Genomic DNA, 11786 nt, shown 5'->3' on the forward strand with positions numbered 1-11786 from the left:
CTCTGATTAATTTTACAATTACAAGACCACGTCTCTAATTATGCTAATTATTCATGGAAAATCTAATAAAGAAACAAGAAATGTCAGCAAATGGTATATAAGATTTTCAATTCTGCCTATGTAATTTATAACAACTCTGAGTATTTTACTACCACAGCACAAGACCACCTCTTAATCAATTTGAGTTTTGTTATAGTTTCCTTCAAGGTGATATGACCTACTTCGATCTTGACCCACCAACTGTGCCTATCCTTCAAGGTTTTGAATCTCTCTTGTTTTTGACAAGTCTTTCAAAACTCTCTTCTCACTACATGACTTATTCCATGCAGTGAGCTAAGCCAATTAGGAATCGGAAGAAAATTACTAAATCAGAGAAAGGTTAAATAGATTGACTTTAAATAATTTAATAACTTGTCTGGTTTCTATCAATTTATTATGTTGAGTAATTGGCACTGAACATTTCAAACAATTTCAGCTATAAATACTCATTAATTCTCACAATTGAGATATAATTAAGCTTAAGACTTCTCTTAATTAATTATGACAATGAAATTCTTTGTAGCTTTAGTTATATTAGCACTGGCTTCCTCTTTGGCATCTGCATCTGATCCTAGCCCCCTCCAGGATTTCTGCGTAGCCATAGCCGAACCCAAGAATGCTGGTATGTATTTTTCAACTTGTCTATATATTTAATTTCTCTCATATATTTTTCTAACAGAACATTATTCTTATGCAGTTTTTGTGAATGGAAAGTTCTGCAAGAACCCAAATGAAACCGTAGCAGAAGATTTCTTCTATCGTGGACTGAATGTAGCAACAGATACAAATAATGACAATGGAGTAAATGTAACCTTGTTAAATGTTGATCAAATAAAAGGACTCAACACACTTGGTATATCATTAGCTAGGATTGACTATGCCCCAAATGGTGGATTAAACCCTCCTCATATTCACCCTCGTGCCACTGAAATCCTTGTTGTGATTGAAGGAACTCTCCTTGTTGGTTTCGTCACATCTAATCCTAATAAGCTCTTCACTAAAACACTTTACCCAGGAGATGTTTTTGTATTCCCAATTGGACTAATTCACTTCCAGTTCAATATTGCTAAGACTAAAGGTGTTGCTTTTGCTGGTTTAAGCAGCCAAAATCCAGGTGTTATTACTATTGCTAATGCTGTCTTTGGTCCTAATCCACCTATTAATCCAGATGTTCTTGCTAAAGCCTTTATGTTGGATCAATATGCTGTCAAGGATCTTCAGAACAAGTTTGCCAATGTCAACTAGATTGACTACTTTTTTAACACAATAATCTAATAAGACATAGATGTACTTCCTCTATGTATTTTTATGTATAATGTCAATTCATTAGGTATTTAACTCCTGCTTCTTCATTTTCAAATAAATGGTAAAACCTTTCAATTTTCTCAATATATTCTCTTCTAGTGTGTTTAAATTTCATTATAAGTCTTACCATTGCAGATTTCATCATCTTTTCATTGATTTAAAACAATAAGGAATATAAATTGTTTGAGCATGTTCCAAAGATAAAATTAGAGAAGCACAAATAGGAACAATAAGCAACTCAACAGAACATATATAAATTATTTCAGTGCAAGCAACCCTTGGGTGTTGAAATAATAAACTTATAATTAATAGTTTTTAATTTGGTTCAGTGTATTGTTGAAGAGTCATTTCAGTATTTATCAAGAGTTGTATTAAAAGTCATGTCTGTAATCTATAAATACCTATCAATACAGAGAGTTATTTATCAAGAGAATTTTCTTCCAGCAATTATACTCTCATTTGTATCTATGAAAGTTTATTTATTTGATCCAACATTGGGTTCTTAGCATGAGCAACTGGATTTGTTAAATATATTTGATAATAGTTTTTCATTGAAATATGAAGATATCTTTTATTGAATTAAAGTCGAATGATCTTGCAATAACTTCTAGGTTAATTTACAGTATCCATATTTCAATAATTAAAGAATTCATATAATATATGGTTTATAATTGTAAGATTGCGGATATAAAATTGTGGTTAGAATTAAAGTTGTAACCAACTACATAATAATATAAATTGAGGATGGGTATGTTTGTAGTATGCAGCAAATCAAAAAATAAAGAAGAAAGTCTAAGTGAGTGTGTGTCAGATAGTGGTGGGTTAGATTTTGTACAATTTAAGTTTTAATTCGATAAAATAAGTTAGGTTCAATTTAGTCCTCCATAATTAATAATTGATATCAGAGCTCCATAATAATCAACATCTTTGGTTCTTATTTAACTTAAACACAAGTTAATATATTAGACATCAAGGATTTGCATCTTGTTTTTTCTAATACTTAAGTTGCCTTAAAAAAAATGAAGGACAAATTTGAACCATCAACTATTGACTGTGAAATCATGAGCGAAAGAGGCGAACACCATGAAATAAGGTTTAATCTAATTTATCGGGATTCCGTATATATTCCATTAAACTTAATTAGTGATTTAATTTTCTATAAACCTTAATTTGACGTTAGCTTTCATCAATACCATTTGACAGTGTCATTTAAAAAAATGACTTGTAATCGGTGTTCAAGAAATCCCCCGTCTGAATCATTTAATTGTTCAAAATCGAGAATTCATTTTGATTTTTTTTATTAAGTTCTCTGAGCGTTTTGTGTTCCCTTGGACGTTTTTTTTGTTGAGGAAAGAGGGTAATACTAACAATAAAATAGCATTTAGAATATATATTTCATAACAATAACAACTTGAATATTACATACAAACATTTATTTCTCTGAACACTCATATGCTAAACTCCATACTTCTCACCATTTTCAAAACCTTACACCCTATATAAACTAATCAATTAGAAATATGCACCACATACTTGTAACAATTAAGACCATATATTTTCTTATCATTATTTTGACCATACAACTTGATTTCCCATGATATGATTTTTGTTTTTTTCTATACCAACCCATCACATTTAATTGGTCAATATACATCCACGTGATCCATCCATGCATTTTTGTGATCAATTTTGTTTTTTTTTTTATTTTAGTTCAATTACTTGGATACTTCACCTTCACATATAAATTAAGTTTATTTATTTTTTAACATGCCCCCTTAAACTTAATTTTTAGTGACTCCCAGTCACTGAAGACATCGTACTTCAGCGGCTTCGTGAAAACATCTGCAATTTGATCTTGTGTTTTTACGTACTTCAGCTTCACCTCTTTTTGCTCAATGCACTCCCGAATAAAATGATACCTCGTGTCGATGTGCTTACTCCGATCATGAAACACTGGATTTTTTGCTAATGCCAGTGCAGACTTATTATCGATAAAAATCTGCGTTGGATCATTTTGCGTCATCTGAAATTCCTTTAGCAATTTTCTGAGCCAAATTGCATGACAGACACACGAGGTTGCAGCAACATATTCAGCTTCACAAGTGGACAAAGTCACAATCGCTTGCTTCTTTGAACTCCATGTAAATGCAGTATCACCCAGAAAAAAATACAAAACCAGTTGTACTTTTTCGGTCATCCTTGTCACCGGCCCAATCACTATCACAAAATCCAACTAATTTGAAATCATCAGTTTTTGAATAAAGTAATCCGAAATTAGTTGTACCTTTCACGTAACGGAGAATTCTTTTTGCTGCGTTCCAATGTGACACCGTTGGGGCTTCCATGTATCGACTTACTAAGCCGACTGCATAGAGAATATCTGGTCTCGTACATGTCAAGTATCCGAGACTTCCGATCAAGCTTTGGAATAATGTCGGGTTGAATCTGTCTCCACCTTCATCCTTTGTCAACTTGATTCCACATTCGACTGGCGTGCTGACGGAATTGTAATTTTCCATCTTGAACTTCTTTAAGATCTCCTTTGCAAAATCACTTTGAGAAATAAAAATTTCGTCGCCATTCTGCTTCACTTCAATGCCAAGATAATATGACATTAGACCAGTGTCAGTCATCTCGAACTCACGAGCCATTGTCTTCTTGAACTCTTCAAACATCTTAGGATTGTTTTCTGTAAAAATGAGATCATCCACATACAAACAAACAAGTAACATATCTCCATTTTTCACCTTTGCATACAGGGCATATTCGTGTGGGCATTTGACAAAACCATTTTCTTGAAAATATTTGTCAATGCCACTGTTCCAGGCTCGTGGTGCTTGCTTAAGATCATAAAGTGCCTTTTTCAATTTTAGCACTTTATTTTCTTGACCTTTCACAACATACCCAGGTGGTTGCAAGATATAAATTTCCTCTTCTAGATATCCATTCAGAAATGCGGATTTCACGTCCATTTGATGGATTCTCCACCCGTGTTGAGCAGCTACAGAAATTACCAGTCTGATACTCTCTATTCTGGCAACAGGAGCAAAAACTTCATTGTAGTCAATTCTGGATCGTTGACTGAACCTTTTCGCCACCAATCTTGCTTTATGTCGGACAATTTCACCGTTTGCATCTTTCTTTGCTTTGAATACCCATTTAACTCCAATGGGTTTTTAACCGGTCGGAAGTGACGTCAGCTCCCATGTTTTATTTTTCTCGATCGAATGAATCTCCTCTTCCATGGCTTTTTTCCATTTTTCATCTTTCATTGCTTCTTCTGGATCTGTTGGTTCATCATTAACAAAATGACAAAAAAGAGTTAATTCATCATCGAGATTTCTTGTTACATCATAGAGATCTTTAATAGGTATGAATTTTTTTGGCTTTTCGGGCGGATGTTCATCTGAACTGTTTTCATCACTAGAGGACGAACTCGAACTGGATGAGCTTGCTGATGTCGAACTGGTTGCTGGTGTTGTGGCTCCGACTGTGGCTGGTTCTTCCTGATCATTGTCTTCATCCATGAAAGGATAAAAACTGTAGTTGTTTTCTCTTTTACCGGTCCAGTCCCAAACTGCTTCTTCATCAATAGTGACATCTCTACTGATGACGATTTTCTGAGTCTGAGGATCGAACATTTTGTACCCTTTGGAATTTTCTGAATAGCCCACAAACAAATATTTCTTGCTTTTATCATCTAGCTTCTTGCGTTCTTCATCCGGTACATGGACATGAGCAACACTTCCAAAAACACGCAAATGAGAAATACTGGGTTTTATTCTGCTCCATGCTTCTTGTGGAATTTGATCCCAAACACTGACAGTTAGCGATATGTTCAACAGGTAGACAGCACAGTCTACTTGTAGGTGCTGCAGCCTCGCCCGGGCGGACCGAGGGGTGGACACCGTTGACGACAGATGCTGTGATTGGCGCCGAAAGTAACCAATCGCGGAATCAAGCTACTCGGTAGGGCCGGAGCTCGGAGTATGGAAGAGTCGCCACCCACGAATGGAAAATGAACATCGATCCCTTGCGGGAGACTGGTGAGGGTTCGGGAAACTTAGGTACGAGCCGAGAAGGCTAGCTCCTTTCCAGAGAAAGGCTACTAGGCACCCCGACATCGCCCGGTTATGAACCACCGGCCTCCTACTTAGCGTGTTAGGCGATAACGGACTAATCGCACATTTCTTTAAGTTTAAAATTCATTTGAAACCTTTTCTTTCTCGCTTTGAAAAACCGTTTTGAGCATGTCATTGAAAGCCATTTTGGTAAGGAATCACCCATTTTGCATGAATTTAAAATATATAGGAGAGAGAGGGAGATAGAAGTAAGAATTGATTTGTTTACAGTGTGGTTTTATGCTTCAATTTACATGTTAATTCTAAGCTAACCTCATTCTCAAAAACAAGTTTTTATTTATGGCTCGTACCTTAATCGTCGTTGGAACGAGTTAGGTACGTTTCAAAACCCCCTTGATTTACATGATTTCTACTCGAACCGCCGTTGGAACGGTTTGAGCGTTTGAAAATGCGAGATAAGAAGCTTTTAACAAAAAACATGATTAAGCATACAAGTCCGTTTATTTTTGTACAAAACCATTTGGATAGGAAAACAATTCAAAACTTCATTATTTACAAATAAAAACGATTTTAATTACAAGGTTCGCTTAATCCGTCATTGGAACGGAATAAGTTTTCAACACGTGATATTTTGGAAATCGTTTAAAAATGATAAAAAAACCAAAAACCTTTTATTTACATTTGGAATCTCTAAAAATCTTTAGTTTAAATAATCAAGTTGAGATCTCTTTTGTGGTTTATTTTTCCCTTTTTCACTCAATTTACTCCTTACTTAAACACAATTACAATAATAAACAAATTAAATCCAAACCCTACCCTAAATACATTTGAAATATATATATATATACACAAAAATGAGTAATAATACCCATTAAAACCAAATAGAGAAAATAATACATATTAATAGGTAAAAATAGTGGTGAAAATACTATTAGATATAACATACTTTTATTCAAATTAAAATCATGTAAAACAATGTACAAAGTTCATAAATGTAGAAAAACAACTTTTAATCCAAAATAGTTTTTACCTAATAAACTCTAAACCAAGGTTTAATACCCCTCAACATCATCTATTAATTAATTATCCCAAAAACCCCAAAAAACTATACATATATATATACATATAATTTATCAAAGCTAATTTAGTATAAATGGTATCAAAATAGCGAATGAATAGATGTATAATTGGTATTTAATAGTTATATACCCCAAAAATAATTTTGATAAACATATTACATAGTTACATATATACATACATAAGAATCAATTCCAAAAAGGTAAGAAAAATGTTCAAAAATGGGCTTTTTAAAGTTCCAGCAGATTCACCGACGGAAAATCCGTCGGTAAACAGTCTTTAGCGACAGAAAATGGCAGAATTACAGAAACAGCACCTAACTTTCCAGATTTATTCAAACACTTTAAATCTAATCTATTCTATCGTTTTGGGTCTCCGAACTACCAAAGTTGGATCATAGTCTATAACGGAGACTCCTAAAACGATGTTTTATTTCAAAACGTTATTTAAAAATATTTTTAAAATCTATATTTACAACGTCTTAATCCCGAACTACCCTTAAATCGGGTCACGGTTCATGTTGGGACTTTAAGACGAGGTTTTTATTTCAAAACAAAACAAAACGTTTGTTTAATACGAGACGGGAATTAAATAAACGCGGAAAAGTAAATAAACGTGATAAATAAATAAATAAAACTATATCCTAAAAATAAATAAATGAATAGAATAATAAAATAAATAAATAAAACGAGTCTAGTCCTCGGATAATACCTCAAGATCGGTATTGACAGCTGAAGTCGGTTGATTCCACGAATTATGATTTTTCGGTGTTTTTTGGTGTTTTGGTAAAATATTTGACTTTTAGAAAATTTGGATTTTTTTAGGAAAAAAATGTTTTCTCCCAAAAAATTGACTTTCTCTCTCTAAAAATGTCTAGAGTGAGAAGCTTCAAAAATCCATCTCCTTTTCAAATGTATGGGAATCCGTGCCTTTTATAGGCATGGATCCCAAAAAAATTTGGGGCCGCCCGACGGGAGTTGGGCGACGCCCAAATTAGGTTGGGCGAACGCCCAACTTTGGTTAGGCGAACGCCCAACTTCTGTTGGGCGCGCGCGCCCAACCAACGTTGGGCGCGCGCCCAACATCCTCGGTCGTCCGCCCAACGAACGTTGGGCGTTCGCCCGACGTCATTGGGCGTCCGCCCCAACGAGCGTTGGGCGACGTCGATCGTGCATCGGGCCGCGCACAACGCCCGACGGGCGACGCCCACCGTCCGACGGGCGACGCTCAACGCTCGGCCCGTCGGGCGGGCGCTCGATGCGTCGCGCGCCGTTATTTACGGAGCGACGATCGTTACCGGGAGCGACGTTGGTCATTCACCGGCTGACGCTCGACCTCTGGGGCCCTCTCATTTATCGATATGACGATGAACGTGCTCAACCTTACTCAGGAGATGCTGAATTTGTTAGCGGGGCTATCACATGCCGGCTCTCCAAGTTTCCTTTTGATTTTTAAATTTCCTAACTAATGGAATAAACCGCTTCAGCCGTTTGTCGTGGGTTTTCGTCACAGGTCCTCCGACTCGGTGTCTACAGTTGCCCCTACTTTTCTATCTTGACAGTGATGTGTGTGTTTTGAAAACGTTTTTCGTGAACGCAACACACGCAATGGAAATATATTAAAGTAAAAGACACATATAGAGTAGGAGGAGGAATACCTGATCTCCGCGCCGCACGCTCCTGCCTTGTCTTCAATCTTCACCTTGGCTGTCCCATCTTTGCCTTTGAATCGGCTGCCGGCGGACGCTTCTTCTGGGGACTCTAGTCTCTAAATCGACTGCAGGTAAAATGGCTCTTTCTAGCAACCCTAGTCTAAATCGACCGCAGGTAAAATAGCTATTTCTAGCGACCCTAGTCTAAACCGACCGCGGGTAAATAGCTCTTTCTAGTGACCCTGGTCAAAATATCGACCGCAGGTAAATGGCTCTCTCTAGCAACCCTGGTCATCGACCGCAGGTAAAATGGCTCTCTCTAGCAACCCTGGTCATCGACCACAGGTAAAATGGCTCTCTCTAGCAACCCTGGTCATCGACCGCGGGTAAAATGGCTCTCTCTAGCAACCTTGGTCATCGACCGCAGGTAAAATGGCTCTCTCTAGCAACCTTGGTCATCGACGGCAGGTAAAATGGCTCTCTCTAGCAACCCTGGTCATCGACCGCAGGTAAAATGGCTCTCTCTAGCAACCTTGGTCATCGACCGCAGGTAAAATGGCTCTCTCTAGCAACCTTGGTCATCGACCGCAGGTAAAATGGCTCTCTCTAGCAACCCTGGTCATCGACCGCGGGTAAAATGGCTCTCTCTAGCAACCATGGTCATCGACCGCAGGTAAAATGGCTCTCTCTAGCAACCCTGGTCATCGACCGCAGGTAAAATGGCTCTCTCTCGCAACCTTGGTCATCGACCGCAGGTAAAATGGCTCTCTCTAGCAACCCTAGTCATCGACCGCGGGTAAAATGGCTCTCTCTAGCAACCTTGGTCGTCGACCGCAGGTAAAATGGCTCTCTCTAGCAATTCTGAATTTCCAGACCCTGTCGCCTGCATTTTTGACTGGAGTTACTGTCTCGTGTACTGGAGTTGTCGATAGGGATGTCCTTATCCTTTTGTCTGGAACATTTTAGGCTAAAAATTATTTTTCTATTGACTGTTGTCTGTATTTTGACTGGCGCCACTATTCTGTAAATTTTGGCTGTCGCCTGGAGTCATCTCCTTGGGGTATTGGCCACCGCCTGGCAGAAACGCAGGTTGAAACGGACTGTAAATCGGAGGTCTGTGCACCCGGTAATTAATTATTTACTTTTTACCTTTATGTCACGTCGTACCTTTTTCGTTATTACAACCATGCCATCCACTACCCTTATAAAAGGGTGGTGGGGTTCATTTCCAACCCCACACCTTCTCTCTCTTCTTCTCTCTCTCTCACGAACATTAGAGTATTCTCGTGATGGGGTCGAGTAGATACGATGGCACAAAGGGTATGGAGGCGGTTTTCGAGGACTTGGCTAGAGTGGTTCCTTTCCAGAACCCTGATTCTCACTTGAGTCGGACCAACGTTAACCGGGTAAGTACCTCCTTATTTTTATTTGTCAAGACTTCTAGGTTTTAGCAACCTCATTTGAACGTTATTTGCATGCTAACCTTTAAACTGGTTATAAGCCTTTTAGTTAGAAAACACGAACTCTCATGCATGTGAGCTATGCTTTACGATTTTTGGAAAGAATGTGAACTTTATACATGTGAATAGTAAAAATGCGAACAATGCATGTGAATAGTGCACGTGAATAGTAAAATCATGAATAGTGTACGTGAATAGTAAAAATGTGAATAGCGCACATGAATAGTAAAATCATGAATAGTGCACGTGAATAGTAAAAATGTGAATAGTGCATGTGAATAGTAAAAACGTGAATAGTGCATGTGAATAGTAAAAACGTGAATAACACACGTGAATAGTAAAAAAATAAATAATACTAAACCATCTTTAAAAACTCGTATAGGCTTAAGCTCTTCGCAAGCACGCGAGAGAGTGGAACCCCAAAGAATAATGAATCAGATTAAACCCTAAACGAATGACCCCATGGACGAAACTCTAGAGAAAGACTATCTTAACAACAAGAACTTGCTAGGTTAAATTTAGACGAAATTTAAAGAACGACTAGGTAGACTGAATTTCTATCAGAAGTGAGGCCCTTAAGGAATAATGACTTTGGCTTAGTCCCACTCTCACTTGTACTGTTCCTTCTAGATTATTGACGTTACTGGATCTACCGAGGGCATCCACTCCTGGTATGCCTTGCTTCCCACGGCGGTTAGAGCCCGTGTGCGAGGGTTGGGTTTCGAGCCTTTCATTCTGGCGCTGCCCCGTGCCAATGGTGTGTGCGACAAGCGCGGCTTGCGCGCCCTTTGCGAGAGGTGGGTGGATTCGACTCACACCTTTCACCTTCCGTTCGAGGAGATGACGATCTCGCCCCGCGACTTTTCTCTACTGACCGGATTACGAGGCAGTGGCACTCCGGTCCCCCTTTGTTACGATATGGTGCGTCCCAGGGTCGACCTTGATGAGGTGGCTGCATTGGTTGGTCTCGGAGTCTACACAGGTGTCGGGTCTACACCGGCGAAGTTCATCACCACCTTCAGCTTGGTGAGTCGTCGAGACTTCTGTGATCGAGACGATACAGACCGGGCCATCCATAGTTTCCTCCTGTATGTCTTAGGCGAGACGGTTTTCCGCACCAAGAGCGGGACCATACATGCCGATCTCATCCAGGCCTTCCGTGACTTAGATGCGGTGTCCTCGTATGATTGGGCTGGCGCTAGCTTGGCGTACCTTTACCGATTCCTGGATCTGAGTTGCCGGAAGCGCAAGGACTTCGGTGGCTACACCTTCGCCCTCCTGGTGCATTTTCTATCCCTGGCTTGTCTTTTATTTTCATGATTTCCGCTTCTGACACCGGTTTTTATGAGCAGGTTTGGGCCTATGAGAGGAGGATTCTCCCGAGCGCCCGCGGGAGCAGTCCGCGCGGGGCTACGCTTCCGCTTATGGCGAGGTGGAGGGACTTTGACTTGAGCGTCGAGAGGAGGCGGACGGTGGCACGATTCCTATCATAGATTGACACATAGAGCTTGGGACAGGTGAACGTCTCCTGACTATGCTAGATTTTTGTTCGTTCTCGTCTGATTGTCCTTGCGTTTCAGATCTCCTTCAGATGGGACGACCTTGACTTCAGTCCCGATTACGCCTATGTCACTCGCATCCAGAGGCATCAGTGCGTACTTACTGGCCCGTGCATGCGAGCGTGGTATTTGGGTGATCGGAGCTTCACCGGGGTCGATGCCACCTATTGGACTCCAGGCGAGATCCCTGTGTCCATGTTTGCGGTGAGGATTATGCCCTTGCGGGAGATACGTCGTGATCTGATCCGCCGATTGGTGCCTCGGGGCGTATGGGACCACGCAGGGGGTCGCGCTCGCTATTTATCGACGCTTTTGACTCCGATGGACCCTCCTGAGATAGCGATGGATGTTGATCCTGCGGAGGACGTGTTCTCGGCGGCGGCCGTCGCTGAGGTCTTTGGCCTAGAGGAGGTCCCGGTGAGTGCTTGACTTTTTTATTCTTTATTTACGAGATAGTTGGGGGTATTCATTTTGCCTTTGTTTGCAGGAGGGTTCCTTGAGGAGCACTCGGACGTCGGATTTTTTCGATGATACCCGGGCCCGGACATCTACGAGCGAGCCTTCATATTATGCAGGCGAGTCCTCAGGCGCTACCCGACCAGAGCGGCTCTAC

General features: G+C 39.9%; 1 protein-coding gene across 1 annotated transcript; it reads left to right on the top strand.

The window, feature by feature from the left end:
* The first annotated feature begins 540 nt into the window (after positions 1-540).
* On the top strand, positions 541-1445 carry LOC136206228 (germin-like protein subfamily 1 member 14). The gene is made up of 2 exons (XM_065997196.1): positions 541-661; positions 737-1445. Exons 1-2 carry the CDS (start codon positions 541-543, stop codon positions 1282-1284), a joined length of 669 nt encoding a protein of 222 aa, XP_065853268.1. The 3' UTR covers positions 1285-1445.
* The last annotated feature ends 10341 nt before the right edge of the window (positions 1446-11786 follow it).

This window comes from Euphorbia lathyris, chromosome 9, assembly GCF_963576675.1.
Source record: "Euphorbia lathyris chromosome 9, ddEupLath1.1, whole genome shotgun sequence".
NCBI classification, from domain to species: Eukaryota; Viridiplantae; Streptophyta; class Magnoliopsida; order Malpighiales; family Euphorbiaceae; genus Euphorbia; species Euphorbia lathyris.